The sequence below is a fragment of the Sebastes umbrosus genome, chromosome 10, assembly GCF_015220745.1.
Source record: "Sebastes umbrosus isolate fSebUmb1 chromosome 10, fSebUmb1.pri, whole genome shotgun sequence".
In the NCBI taxonomy this organism is placed as follows: domain Eukaryota; kingdom Metazoa; phylum Chordata; class Actinopteri; order Perciformes; family Sebastidae; genus Sebastes; species Sebastes umbrosus.
The window spans coordinates 26046739-26062549 of NC_051278.1; the positions used below are offsets into that span (position 1 = coordinate 26046739).

The 15811-nt window shown below is 38.6% G+C and overlaps 1 protein-coding gene across 1 annotated transcript; it reads left to right on the forward strand.

Moving 5' to 3' along the window:
- Positions 1-1144: 1144 nt before the first annotated feature.
- sfxn3 (sideroflexin 3) lies at positions 1145-14508 on the forward strand. The gene is made up of 11 exons (XM_037782580.1): positions 1145-1298; positions 5164-5336; positions 5587-5757; positions 8146-8244; positions 8832-8907; positions 9042-9127; positions 9209-9336; positions 10236-10285; positions 10486-10535; positions 10626-10673; positions 10775-14508. Exons 2-11 carry the CDS (start codon positions 5173-5175, stop codon positions 10869-10871), a joined length of 969 nt encoding a protein of 322 aa, XP_037638508.1. The 5' UTR covers positions 1145-1298; positions 5164-5172; the 3' UTR covers positions 10872-14508.
- Positions 14509-15811: the final 1303 nt, after the last annotated feature.

Genomic DNA, 15811 nt, shown 5'->3' on the forward strand with positions numbered 1-15811 from the left:
ATGACGAACACCGCCCCCACTATTACACTGCACGGTGCTGCTTTCAAACACCTCGACCAAGCTCGGGTTTTCGGAGATTAACTTTTGTGCGAATGATTTTTCCTCAAAATTTGAAAAACTTAACATCATGCTGCAACAGAGTGAAGACAATCATAAGAAAAGATAAGCCTTTTAGGGAAAATTCGGTAGTTGCAACATCAGCACAAGGATATTTAGGCTACAGATAAAAAGAGAAGGTAAATAGAACAAGGTATATAAAACTAAAATAGGAATAAAAGTAAAAAATATAAACTCAAACTATACAAGAACCAATTAAAGACACAATTACAGAGAAAAGGCAGTGGTGTGATTAATAGCAGCAAGTCTAGTGTATGTAAACAGCGTTCATCAGACTAATATATGATATGATTAAGTAATCAAACTTAAGTGTTTGTCTGTATTAATATAGAAGTATAGAAAGTAGTATTCAGAACTCTGCAGCTAGACTACTGAAAACCAAATGATGCTCTCACATCACACCAATTCTGGCTTCACTTCATTGGCTCCTAGTCTCTGTTAGAAATGATTAGAAAGTGCTTTTAATCACATATAAAGCTCTGTATGACCTGGCACCGGAGTATGTAACTGAGCTCCTCACACGGTACTGTCCAAACCAGCCCCTCAGGTCTGCAAGTCTGGGTCTTTTAACTGTTCCAAAGACCAGGTTGAAAACAAAAGGTGATCGAGCTTTTGCAGTACTGTCTCCCCAACTCTGGAACAGTCTTTCAATGAGCATTATATCAGCAGACTCTGTCACAACTTTTATAGAATGGCTTTTCCAATCAGCTGAACTATAGTCTTTGGTATGCTTGTGTGCTGATGTATATTTATGTGCATATGTAACTATATGAATATGTATATGCTTGTTTCTTTATTTTCCATTCTATTGTTTTTTATTTAATTATTTATGTTTCATTGTATTCTGTTGTATATGATGTGAATTTCCTGAAGTACTCTACAAATAAAATTATTATCATTATTATAGTATAGTATATACAGTTTATAATGTAACCAAATAATAGGCCTTTATTAACATAATTTAGCATAATACAGTTTAGTATAATATAGTATATGGGATCTAAGATATAGTACTGGAAGGTGAAACAGAAAATAATGTTTCCCATGTACCTCCCTGTCCTTTGTGGTGAAGCTGTGTTTTCCGATAGCTCTAGCTGTCCTAGAAGGCAGCAGAGGTCCTCGGTGCTGCTGTGATATTGAGAGGTCACAACATTCACTCACAAACAACCAGACCAAACCAGGTACGTCTCAGAGCTCACTGAACTCACGTCTCTAGTTAATGTACATGATAAATCACAGTAGGACAGTAAGTCAGTGTTTACTCCTGCTCGACGTGTGTCCTAGCAACGGCTGCTATGATGTTAGCTAGCACGGTAGCTAGCTGGTAAGCTAGCCGGCTGGTTGACGTTTAGTTTAACAAGACAGCACTGAAGTACCTGCTTTATTGTCACGTCCAGGCTAACATTTAATGTTGTGGGGATTTAATTTGATTTCAATGTCCTGTTTCTAGTGTTTCTTAACTCCAGTGTGTGTTTCTATGGTACCACCGGCTACTAGCTAGCTTGTTAAGGAGCCGACAGCCTTTAGCCGGCTGGATGACAGGAACAGGAACAGAAACAGAAACAGCGTGTCGTGACTTCTCCATCTGTCACTGTGTGTGTGTGTGTGTGTGTGTGTGTGTGTGTGTGTGTGTGTGTGTGTGTGTGTGTGTGTGTGTGTCTGTGTGTCTGTGCCTGTGTCTGTGTGCGTGTGTGTGTTTATGTGTGTGTGTGTGTTTGTTTGTGTGTGTGTTTATGTGGGTGTGTGTCTATATGGGTGTGTGTGTCTTTGTGTGTGTGTGTGTCTATGGGTGTGTGTCTGTGTGTCTTTGTGTGTGTGTGTGTGTGTGTGTCTGTGTGTGTCTATGTCTGTGTGTGTGTGTCTATGTGTGTGTGTGTTTGTTTGTGTGTGTGTTTATGTGGGTGTGTGTCTATATGGGTGTGTGTGTGTGTGTGTGTCTATGTGGGTGTGTCTGTGTGTGTGTCTATGTGGGTGTGTCTGTGTGTGTGTGTGTGTGTCTATGGGTATGTGTGTGTGTGTGTCTACGTGTGTGTGTGTGTGTTTGTTTGTGTGTGTGTTTATGTGTGTGTGTGTGTGTCTATATGGGTGTGTCTGTGTGTGTGTGTGTGTGTGTGTGTGTGTGTGTGTGTGTGTCACGCTATTTATTTGATCAGCTACTTACCATGTGACACAATACACTCTTGAACTATTAATTCACACCTTCATATTCTCCTGTCTAGACTATTGTAACTCCCTCTACACCTGCCTCAGTCAATCTGCTTTAAATCGCCTTCAGGTGGTTCAAAATGCAGCGGCCAGGTTATTAACCAGAACTAGCCATCGGTCTCACATCACACCTGTTCTGGCATCCCTCCATTGGCTCCCTGTAACATTCAGAATCAACTTTAAGATCTTGCTTATTACATTTAAGACAGTGCATGACCTCGCTCCCAGTTTCATTTCTGATCTCCTTGTTACATATTGGACCGGTCGAACACTTCGATCCTCTAATCTCAGCCTTTTATCCATCCCTAAACAGCTAAAAACTGCAAAACAAAAGGTGATTGTGCCTTTTCTGTCTTTGCTGACTTAGACTCTCTGGAATCACCTCTTCTGATCTATTGGAGCTGCTAAATCTCTGGACTGTTTTAAGCGGCTTCTAAAAACCCATCTCTATAGGAAAGCCTTTCTATAGGCCTCATCCACATGTGTGTTTGTCTGTTTTTGTTTGATCTGTTTCTCATTGTTTCTGTGTGTCATATTGTAATTTTTTCTTGTTTTTTTCCTTGTTTGATGTTTCTTCTTGTATGTGAAGCGCTTTATAACTGTTTGTTTTAAAAGGTGCTATATAAATAAAGCTAAACTTACTTATTTACTTACTTACTTACTTACTTACTTACCTGTTTAGCTCTCTCAGTAGTTAGACGTTTTTGACTTTTAGGTTAAAGTGTATTTGAAAGGAGCAAAAATAATCAACTTGGGGTTTTTTTCAGCAAAATATCCAATGTTTTTTGTGTCTTTGTTTCTTTATTTTCATACCATATCAGCTGTTAGTATCTTTATTCATTTGCAGTTTGCAGATGTTATGCAGAGGTGGTTATGGTCTGATGGCCTGAGCACTGTAGTAGGCATGTTCCTTAAAAAGCACATACAGGACATTCCTGTAATAGTTAAGTGTCTGTTCTCACCCCATGGTTACATCTATTATGACTCACTCAGTGTGTGTGTGTGTCCTATGCACTTACTGAAGAAGTACAAAAGGTAAAAGAGCTGGAAAGAGCAAGTCAATACTTGAAAAGTTGATTGACAGAGAAGTAATGAAAAAAATGTTCCTCAAATTTGAGGATTTGCTGCTTTCCATGGTCTTAAAGTGACAGTAAACTGAATATCTTTGGGTTTTGGACTGTTAGTCTGTAAAAAAACAATTTCAAGAAGTCAATCATTATGGACTTTTTTCACAATTTTCTGACATCTTCTAAAATTTCTAGACTAATTGATTAATCAAGAGATTAATTGTCAGATTAATCAGTAATGTAAATCATTGTTATTTGTAGTCCTAAATGATGGTACTGTATATTCATCAGATACAAACACCACAAGTGCCGCTGACCTACATTTTTAGCAGGGTTTGTGTTTCAGTGTTCTTTTATCTTGTAGTCACAGCCACAACTGATACGAGATGTTTGAGCTCAGCCTCAACCTGGTAGCTTACATGCCTTTTAAATAACCTGTCAAGACAACAGTAGGTTGTATGCTGTTCAGTGATGGGGGAGGGGGCTTCACCTCAATGCAACTCTGTACTGTAGCAGAGCTATTAATGGAGCAGAGGTGGAGGATTAACTGTGCATCCAATGTTGTTTTCAATAATAATTTCACTTGTATGGCTGGCTATCAGAAGTACTGATTTGATATCCTCCAGTAGAACAGAGTATTGAAAACATTTCCATTAAATGTTTCTTTGATCAGATGGTTCCCAACTGATTATTAACAACAGACTATTTATTTTTTTAGAAAAAGTTTAAAAAGTATTTTTTTGGAAAATCCTATACTGTATATACTGTATTTGTCAAAGTAAAGTATCAAAACAATATGGTTTTGGTGTCATTACAGGCCCAGCCTGTGAAGGACAGTACAGTATTAGGGCTGTCAATCGATTAAAATATTTAATCGCGATTAATCACGATTGTCCGTAGTTAATCGTGGTTAATCACACATTTTTTATCTGTTCAAAATGTACCTTAAAGGGAAGTTTGTGAAGTTTTTAATACTCTTATCAACATGGAATTGGGCAAATATGCTTGCTGTATACAAATATTTGTATACATTTATTATTGGAAATCAATTATTGACACAAAACAATGACAAATATTGTCCAGAAGCCCTCACAGGTACTGTATTTAGCATGAATAAATATGCTCAAATCACAACATGGCAAACTCAACCCCAACAGTCATCAACAGCTGTCAGTGTGTCAAAGTGCTGACTTGACAATGACTTGCCCAAAACTGCATGTGATTATCATAAAGTGAGCAGTCTGTAAAGGGGAGACTCGTGGGTACCCACAGAACCCATTTACATTCACATATATTGAGGGCATAGGTCAAGAGACCCCTTTGAAAATGGCCATGACAGTGTTTCCTCGTCCAACTGTAGCGCAAGTTTGTAATAATTTAACTTCCTTCTCGACAAGCTAGTATGACGTTTGGTTGGTTCCAATGGATTCCTTAGGTTTTCTAATTTCATATGATGCCAGTATCTTCACTCTAGCTAACTTAGCTTGCTACAACCTCCAAAAGATCGATTGCGTTAAAGAAATTAGTGGCCTTAAAACAAATTTGCGTTAACGTGTTATTATCGCGTTAACTCTGACAGCCCTATACAGTACATACATGGACCTCCTTGTTTATTAATCCATCTGATACGACATATATTCCAAAATTAACTCTGTGTCTCAACAATTTTTCCTCTGAAATACTCTCAAAATGTTACATTTATATTTACATGTGATCCCATATAGATTTGTAACATAGTGTGAATACTAATTAACATGTCTGCTATTAATTATAGAAAGCCAGGATGTCTGAAGAGCTGTCCCTCAACATAAACATCAATGAGCCAAGATGGGACCAAGGCACATTCATGGGGCGCGCCAAGCACTTCTTCATGGTCACAGATCCCAGGAACGTCCTGCTGTCCTCTGAGACTCTGGAGGACGCCAGAGTGGTCATGGAGAACTACAAGTAGGTGATGGAGTATGAGTATAAATGATAATGTTAGAGAGGTTGTGGTGGTGTGAGGCATGAATGGTACTGATGTGGCTAGTTGTGCCATTTACAATGAAATGGAGATGCCAATGGGAGAAAAAAGCTAAAAAGCACATACTATATATTTTTTCACTTACATATATATATATAGTCACTTACTGTGTAAATAAGAAGGAATACATTTTTGTTAATTTTATGTTGCAAATTTGTGTTTTGACTTCTTCAGGGTTGGGAACGTGAAGCCTGGCCTGACAGAGGACGAGCTCTGGAGAGCCAAGTACGTCTACGACTCCGCCTTCCACCCTGACACAGGAGAGAAGATGTTTGTGATTGGCCGGATGTCCGCTCAGGTGCCGATGAACATGTCCATCACAGGCTGCATGCTCACCTTCTACAGGTACAGCAGAGGTTTCAATACATGATTCAATGTACTCTAAACACCAAACTGAAAATGGCTTCATCAAAATAAAAGAGACAAAATAGAGAAATGAAAATATACTAACTGAATATGATACAGTTTCCATGTGATTTAAATGTAATACAGCACTGCATAAAATAGAGATTTTAATCCCTGCACAGAGTGAAAATCCTCTTAAAGAATAACAAATATCACTCACTGCTGAATACTGATAAATCATTGGGCAGCTGAGAGGACAGTGAAGTCATGTGATAATGTTGAGCTGAAATAACACATTGATTTGACACAAAGTAATCAATGTAGTAGTTTGAGATATTTATCAAGTGAAAATGAGCTGTTTACATAATTTAAAATGTGTTCAATCTCAAATAAATGAATAAGAAATTATTCAGTTTCATTTAGACTAAACCAATAAGTGGAATGATACTGAAATAAAACAGTCCCTGGAAAAAAAATGGCAATGTGAAATAAAAGCTTAACAACATGAAATGAAAATTTACGCAACAAGCTTTGGAAATGCGACATTTCCAAATAAAAACTGCTTAGATGGAAATTACCTGCAATAAACAAAGGTATTACAAAAACAAGCAGGATGAAATAACATCTCATAATATTGATATTCTAAAAATGTATTTCATGGAAATGTCATTGCTATATTCTATAATTTGTCTGTATTTATTTATTATTTCATGTCTTATTCATTTATTTAATATTGAACATGTTGGACCAACATATTTTACCTCATTAGAATGATCAGTAGGATATCACAGTGTAATTGTTGTGTACTACCACTGGAGGGAGCCAGACTCGGAGTTTTGAAATTCTACACATAGTGGCTTTAAATAGTAAAAAATAGGCACAACAAATAAAAATAAGGCAAAACATCAGATTATCTATCAAATGAAAGAATATGCAGAAAACGTATAGGTTAACCTGTACTGAGTGATTCAAAATACCAAACCAGAGAGAAGGTTTTACTTCAAACACAATTTAATCCTAAATTGACAAAGTATAACTGCATTATGTTTCACCTGTGAACAGCAACATGGATCGGAGGTGTATTATGTTGTACAAAGTGTGAAGCTCTCTGAGACAAACCTTTGAGTTTGGGCTATGAATAAACTTGTGGCCTGACTCGACTCGTCAGACAAAACCTAACAAGATGATTAACATTTCACAGCCGCAGGAAAAAGGAAAAAAACATCTCTAATTACATGTGGTTTAATGGTTTACAATGCTCCCCTAACAGATGTCTCTGTTTTTATCTTATGCATACCAGCTTTAATCAAACCTAAACTTCTAGGTTGTAAAAAAAAAATGGTAGTTGCAGTGTGAAATAAATAAGGATTGAGGGTACATGCAGTGTGTTTAATATATTAAAGGTCCCATATTGTGCTCATTTTCAGGTTCATACTTGTATTTTATGTTTCTACTAGAACATGTTTACATGCTGTAAAGAAAAAAACTTTATTTTCCTCATACTGTCTGCCTGAAAATGCCTGTATTTACCCTCTGTCTGAAACGCTCCGTTTTAGTGAATTTCAATGGAATTGCAATGAAATTGTTGAAATTGAGCTTGGTTCCATATCATTCACATACACTGCAACCGGAAACAACGACTATAGAAGTAAATAGACGAAACTCCGTTTTTTGTTTTTTTTACAACAGCCGCCGCCGCCATTTTGGACTGAAAATGCTTATTATATTTACAATATTTTATTGTTAAAGACAGGCCATTTTGGTAAAATATGACAATAGAATAGAAATTAAAACAAATTATTTTGTTTGCCGCTTTATTTGCGTCCGGTAGTCGCTTTCAGTCCAAAATGGTGGAAGCGTAGCTTTGCTGCTGGGCGCTGAAAGTTGACTTTCACCTCTTGGCAATATACTGTACGTTCTTTGCCGGAAATAAACTGGGATGGAATGTTTACGTTTAAAACTGTGTAATGGTCTACATATTGTATATTTGTGACATCACAAAGTTACAGAAATCCTGACGGCTTGTTTGAAAGGCTCCGTTTCTGAATAAGGGCTGTGTGTATTTCTCTGTGGATTGAGCGATTCGATACTTTCACAGATTTATTTGGCACTTAAATCTGCTTTTTAATAGAAAAGACATGAAAAACTTTTTACATTATGGAACCTTAAATATCCCACACTTTTTCTACTGTGGGGACTGGAGAACAGCACACATAAACATCTAATCTGTACACAGTGGGGTATTTTTGCTTGTATGCTCCACTATGACAGTTTTTGCTTTGTAACCAAACTCTTTCGCTGCAGTGCCAAAAACCATAGTTTGTACTGTATACTCTGTGAAATGGCACTTCCTCAAACACACTGTTGTTGTTCCCCTCGTGTTTACAGGACTACTCCGGCAGTGTTGTTCTGGCAGTGGGTTAACCAGTCCTTCAACGCTGTCGTCAACTACACCAACCGCAGTGGAGATGCCCCCATGACCGTGAAGTAGGAAGGACTTCTCACTTCACTTCCACTCTAGATCATTCCTGTCCTCCCTCTAAACTAGTGTCTGTAAGGAGACGGTGGGAGCAGCTGTCCTCTCCCCTTCCCTCACAGCGGTATTACGTTCCACTGTTAAGCATGCCCCATGTCACCATGCACCCATGCTGACATAGGTTATATGCTCCCGATTGATTGTCAGGTCAACGTGCAATTTGCATACTCTTTTCATTGTGTCACGAAATGCATCTCTTAGATGCTGCAGAAATGCATCGAATGCATGCATGTATGAAGAATGGGGAGGGTGGGGCGGGGGCCTTCAGAACATGCAAATGCATATTCATGTATTAAGCATGTCATTGAGGATAAATGTTATTGTGTCTTCCTCTGCATTATTATGTTGGAAAGTCTTGTTTTCTTTACCTTTGCTTATCACACATAGCATGAATTTGCACACTTACTTTGAAATGTTCCACTTTAGTGTACCTGATAGATTCTCAGCCACAGGCTTCATGTGCTGTAGCATAAGTCAGCTAATTATGATGTGTGAAAATGAAAAAGGGAAGTGGGTAAATTAATGTGTCTCTTCGCAGTCAGCTCGGTGCAGCCTACGTCAGTGCTACTACTGGAGCTGTAGTCACCGCCTTGGGTTTCAAGTCTCTAGCTACGGTAATGTCTGCAGTTCCAGTGAATTTACAGATGAAGTAAAACAAAGTTACTCAGATACAGACACGCTGATCTGCATGTATATTTGTGTAGAGATTTTGTTGTCTGAATGTGTTTCTGATTCTGCACCTTTGCAGCGTCTACCTCCAATCGCCAGCCGGTTTGTCCCCTTCGCTGCTGTCGCTGCTGCTAACTGTATCAACATTCCCTTCATGAGACAGAGGTGAGGTATCTAAAGTAAAAACCAGACCTCAGCTGTGTTTACTCAGGAGCTTTTAGGAACTTTTGTTTTTGTTTCTTCCAGGGAGTTGAAGTTCGGTATCCCTGTGATGGATGAGAATGGAAACCGGTTAGGAGAGTCCCCCAATGCTGCCAAGCAGGCCATCATGCAGGTGGTGGTGTCGAGGATCGGCATGGCGGTGCCAGCCATGGGTAATATAAACATTATATCCACTGTTTTGATAGTCATTTCTTTATTTGTGAATCTCAAACCGTACCGTAGTTGATGGCATGAGAGATAAAATAATTTCTCACCATGTTAGACTTAAGTGTGAAATTTTCTTTCATGAAACAGATCACTCATAGAAATAGAATAGAATCAACGTATCAGGATGGTCAGAGCGGTGGCCATTTTTATGTGTACCGTTGCCATAGGGACTGTTGTAGCGGGCTGACTTCTGCATAACCTAAACCGATTGGTGGCAGGTTGCGGACTCACTGAGGTGAGGTTTTGCAGTAACAACGGCTAAACGAGCAGTGGAGAAGTAACGTTAAGAAGCAACTCGAAAATGTAAATAAGTCAAATTTAACAACGTAATGTTTCATCCACACACTCCGTCACCGCGGAGGAAAGCACGTTACTATCGCTAGATGAGTGACAACTTGGTTCCGCTCATTTTCTGTAAGCAGTGTGGCATTGGAGCATGGTGGAATAAGCAAGACAGCTAGCTAGCTAGCAGACCGCTGTCTGGTTAGTTCTTGGGCTGGTTCCACCAGGCTTTGGTGCTGCGCTGATTACTAAAAATGAGCCCAACAGCGGGCTGGTGGCCAGCGGCAGCCCCGGGTCTAACGGTCCCTCCGCCTGGGGACAAGCTACCTATCTTACTAACCAGCCAGCTGTCTCCAGGAGCTGCGTCCGTTCTCTACCCAGCGAGCTGCGACCACACACTTTATGGACCCATTGACGTGTGTTCTGTTGTCACCTTAACAACTAACAGCACCATTTTCGTCTTTTTCTTTTGTACTAGTCAAATTACCAAGGCAAACAGTTCAATAACCCTTCTACTATTTCATTTCTATGACTCACATGATTTATTTTCATTTTTCTACAGCCATTCCCCCTGTTATAATGAATGCTCTGGAGAAGAGAGCTTTCATGAAGGTAAGCAGACTGCATGCATGACTCTCATACTGTTGTCAGCGGATTTACTGGGTCTGCCGGTGTTTTGTGAGGCTGAAAAGAGTCCTGTCACATTCCATATATTACGCATACATTGAATGCTTATGCCCACGCAGACAAACACGTCAAACTTTCTACGTGTCTGCCCAATTCACTGCAATTTTGACTTTGTCTCCCTGTAGCGGTTCCCAATTCTAAACGCTCCGGTCCAGGTGGGGCTCGTCGGTCTGTGGTAAGTAAATTACACATAATGGACTCCATTATCTGTACTTAAAAAGGAACAAGTGACACTAAAACCTCCCTTTCTATCTCTTGTTTCCAGCCTGGTGTTTGCAACTCCTCTGTGCTGCGCCCTCTTCCCACAGAAAAGGTACCAAGACTCTCCTTGGAGGAAAAGGAGCTCATACTTGTACACACAGTGTCATCTAACATGTAGCAGCGTTTTAATCATGTTCTTCCATCTCTTTGTAGCTCTATGAGCGTGAGCGGGCTGGAAGCCGATCTGCAGGAGAGGATACGACAGACCAGTCCCAGCACCACCACCGTCTACTTCAACAAGGGCCTGTAGGACCAGCCGACACACTCCATGCACACACACACAGGACATACATGCACTCACACTTGCTACATACACTGTCCTGGGGCACAAGTGGGAGGGCAAAACTAAATTTATTTATGTTTTGTGTTGTTGTTGTGTGTACTGCTGCATTTTTTTTTTGAGCTACTCCAAGTGTAAGAGCAGAGGGTTAGGGCGTTGATTGTTGAGTACTGACTGAAAACAAAACATTTTGAGAAGGAAGATCACTTGACAGTTTGCTCTGTACATACCGGTAGATGGCACTCCTTAGAAAAGAAACATTGACTCCTGTTTTTCTTTGTTGTGTCTTGTTGTGTTTTCTGTCTTCCCTCGGTCCAAACTGCCTACAGGGTGGCAGCTCATGAAGTTACTGATTTGTGTTTCAATCACCAATATTTCATGTTGCATTCAGGTTCATGCAAGTTTTAAATCCTCTAGTAAATTATTCGTGACTCCAGTTTAAAATGAAGGCTTGTGCTTCTAAGTCTTTGCCTCTGAATGTCGCATAATCTTTTTTTGCCTTGTGCCCCCTTTCCCCTGATTTTGATTTCCTCTTTCCAATTCTTGCCTAGTCAGTAATATTTGAAGCAATACTATTGTCATATTAAGCACTGACTATAGTACCTCGAAATTCTTGCCACCAGTTAATTTCCACCTTGTAGTTAAACTAGAAAAAGCAGTGTGTGAATTGGCTCTTAATTGTCCAACCCTTAAAGTTCCTCTTTTGTTGTACTCCTTATTAACCGGTGCAGCTTCTTTCTGTCTTCAACGCTCCTTTAAGTGTACCTTCGTATTCATAGACCGGGTAATTAGGTGCTAGGTACTATGTGGCAAAGGAAATATGTAGAAATTCTACTGCAAAAGCTCACAAAGCACAACCGTAGGGCGCATCAGTCAACACTATTATGAGAGTGCTTTTATCAACATAAATATGTACTGTTGCCATGGCAGTGGCAGCCTGTTTATCAAGGCCTTTTATCATGTTGAGATCACTTTATGAAGTGGTAATTATGTTTAGTGGCATATTAATGAAATATTAGATTGTTGTAGGTGGTTGTGTCAGGTGGAGGAATATTCTTTGTTGTGTCTACATGTTGCTAAAACGAAATGATGTGATCTGATCTAAGTTTAGTCAGTTGTGTGTTTTTAAATACAATCACGTGCAGAAGACAGACAACAATGTATTGCTGTTGTCATGTGAAAACTTTGTAACTCAGATTTTTTTTTGAATCTTTTTTTCCACTTGAACTGAAGGATTGCGCAAGCAGATTGAAAGAAGTCTAATTTCAGTTCCTTAAAGTCGGAGATGCAGGGTTTTGATGTGAAACAGCCAGCTAGCCATCTGCACTATAGCCACTGATGTCCCATTGTACCAAATGAAAGTAGCTAATGTGCGTGACAAAGTCCAAATACTAAATGCTTCTCTCTAGTTAGGGCAGTTGATACTGTGTGTACAGTCTTTGTTGTCGCAGTTGTTGCTTCATGGAAGTGGACAGTTTGGCTGAGCTTCTCTAAACAAATTTATTCAAATTGAACACATGACTGTCCAGTGTGGTTAGATAGTGATGATGGTGTATGATAGGAAATATCAGTTGACTTTATCCCAGTGTCGTCTGTCTGAATTATGCAAGAATAAGTATATTTTTTTGGATATATTTATAAATATATATATATATATATATATATGATGTACAATATATTATGGAGCACATATGCATGAGACATTTTAGAGATTTTAACTGCAAGGTGTGCCTCTGTTAGCGAATCCACCAGATGGCCCCACACATGCATCGGAATACAGCTGCTCGTATTGCAGGAGCACAGAGTTTGCTGCAAATGAGTGCGTGCACCTTCAGGGCTAATGAGTTTTCAGATCAGAGGAGGGATCCTTTAGTCTAGTGGGACTTAAGTCTATACAGTGAGCACAGTCACAGATTACCAACTGTGATTCAATGTCTGTGTAAAGTGATGTTTTGTGAATGTTGGTCAAAGAAAACTATACCCAACTGTGAGATTGTACCGGCCGTGTTCACGCTTAAATTCACCTCCATCAAGCAACTGTAGTCACTCGAGTTTATGTTTCTGAAATTTGAAGTTATACATTTAAAGTAAACTGATTGTGGGTGTTAAGGGACTGTAGGAACTGCACAACTATCAACTTCTGTACAGAAATGCACAATGATTGTGTTTATATCCTAAAATTGAAGAGTTTAATTCCAAAGTGCTGTCTAGATCACTTTATAAACACATACCCTATCCTGAAATACCGTCTTGATACGACTCCTCACTTCTGTATGAGAATGTCTTTGTATTATTTTTAAATGATGGATATCTCATTTTAGAATGAAACTCTTCTTTTAACTTTTACTCTCCATTGTCATTCATATTTTCATATTAACCCCCGGACAATAGCTACTGTTAAAGTCGCTTGCCTCCTTCTGTAACACTGAGACTTGATCACATGCACTGCAGGACAGTGTTTCAGAGTTAACATCGCTACCGTATTCCAATATTCGATATATATACCATTGCTGCATCATAGTTATTGTGTTTGGGGTGTTTTCCTGCTGAAGGTGAAATTGCACTATATAACCTTTGCTGTGCTGCTGTAGGAGCTAGATGGATTTGTGTTATTGCTGTTTAAAAGAAGTTTTTAAAGTGTATATTGTTGAAGATTGTATTTGTTTATGGTGCTGGATGATGTTGAATGAACTTGCTGCTAATTAGTAATTCATTCATCGTCTGGCAGCTTTCATTGCTCATAACCAAGTCGCTTTAGCTTCTGCTTTTTTTCCTTTAGGTTTTTCCATTCTTGGAATTATGACGCAAAAGTGTCAAGAACAAAGCTAGAGGGTTTTAGTCAGCATTTAAAGACATTTGTTAATCATGTATCTCAGCTTGTGACTGTACTGTACCAACGTAACATGTCGCACCAATAGATCTAGCCAAAGATGAGACGGGTATGAATTGTACAGGATTGAGGAGAAGAAGCGAGTAGCTTTTAAAGTTTTCGTTTCAGCTTTAACGTACGGACCTTTTGCCAGGCTTTTCTCATGCAAAAACATATTTTCGTTTATTTTTTTTTTTTTTATATAAGTGGTCCTCAACTTTGTTAGTGTGTCACTCAACAGCACACCAAATTTTTCAACAAAGTCGCAAAGCATCGTCATCAATGCAGTTTACAGATTGAAGATATAAATAAATCCCAACACACAGTTTAGATAAATATCATATTTTTGGCATAGATTTTTTTTTTTTATTGACATCACAATCAAATCTAACTTCATAGCACCAGTGATTTTTGGCACACTGGTTGAAAACCCACTAATTTGTAACTTTGGTTGTGCAAGCCATAAGATGTCAAATCTTTGCATACTGAAGGAAAGACAATCCGTTATTATTACACTCCATGAATGCTTTGGTTATGTCATTTACATGATACAACTCACACAAATGTAGTCCTGTCAGTGTTGGTGCACAGTGTTTTCTCCCTCTATTTTGTATTGTGTTGAAATATATTTCCTTGATGTGGAATGTATTTTACTCAGAGCAATAGAATAAAATATGTAACTTTAAAGTCCAAACCCGTCTGCTTAATTTGACATTATTAAACATTGTGTATTATAAATTGTTTTTTAAATATATTATTGTCCTCCTGCTCTTGAGGAAAGGTCAGAAAATAAACTTTAAAGAGTGAAAAAGCCAGTTCTGATCTGATAAGGCTTGTTTGTTCAACAACCAGGAAAGCATGAGGCAATCAGATAAAACTAAGATTAAACTGAGAATGTCATCTGAATTTGTTACAGTATGTTTTGGCCACATACACAAAGTGACCAACCCAGCTTGTATTATACATTTAAGTCTACTAATGTCTTGGTTCAGACGTCTGAAGATAAAATGATTCACATGAGTGATTTAAATGTGATAACCGGTGAATTTTTACAGACATGTTTGAGCCCATCCCGAGCTTCCAACAGAAATTATGAGAAATTTGCCTTCAGTTTTCAGCCATAGTATATGTGGATATTCTGTTTCTGTAGCTATAATAAATTAATGGTTTAAATAACGGTCAGATTTATTTACCAGAAAAATGTGTGCTTCAAATATAAACTGCTGTTTTTGCCCATTTTAGTTGTAGCATGCACAGGATTTGATTAATTAACTGGACTATTGATTAAACTAAAGGGAAAAGGGAGTGTGTATGTGATTGAAATTATAATAGATGGATTTAAAGCGGACCTATTATGCTTTTGTGCTTTTTTTTTTTACTTTAGTGTGTTGTATAGTTTTTTGTGCATGTAAAAGATCTGCAAAGTTACAAAGTCCAAAGTCCACACCAAAGGGAGTTACTCTCTCCCACAGAAACACTGCTCCTGAACTGTCTGTAATGCCTTGATTCAAGTCCTGCCTTTTTCTTCTGTAACGTGGTGATGTCACCAAGTAACACATTTGCATAATACCCGCCTAGCGGCTCGTTTTGCACGCCTTCAAACAAAGTTAGTTAGAGTGGAGCTGGAGCGGAGTCCGAAAAGTTTGGTTTGGTTGACCAATCGCGAGAGTGGGCCAGCTGACCAATCAGAGAACATTTTTTAATCAGAAAAATCTTTAGTCCATCCAAATCATTTAAAGTGCACAAACAACTTCTACTGATACAAATGCATGAAATACATAATACCAGACAAGTTATATGTTCTATGATTGTAATGGAGGATGTAGTTGCTGAGAACCTACATAACAGCGTACTGCAAACAAATATCAAAATGTCATATGTGTCTAGTTAAACAGTCCAGTTACTAAAAATGAATCTGCACCTGCCAACCAATCAAAATCTGTAATTTTCTGGTAGTTTGTTTGTGTGAAAAACTAGAAATGTGTGCCAGAAATACAAAGACATCCACAAGAGTTGGTATAATCTATCACCAACACATTTG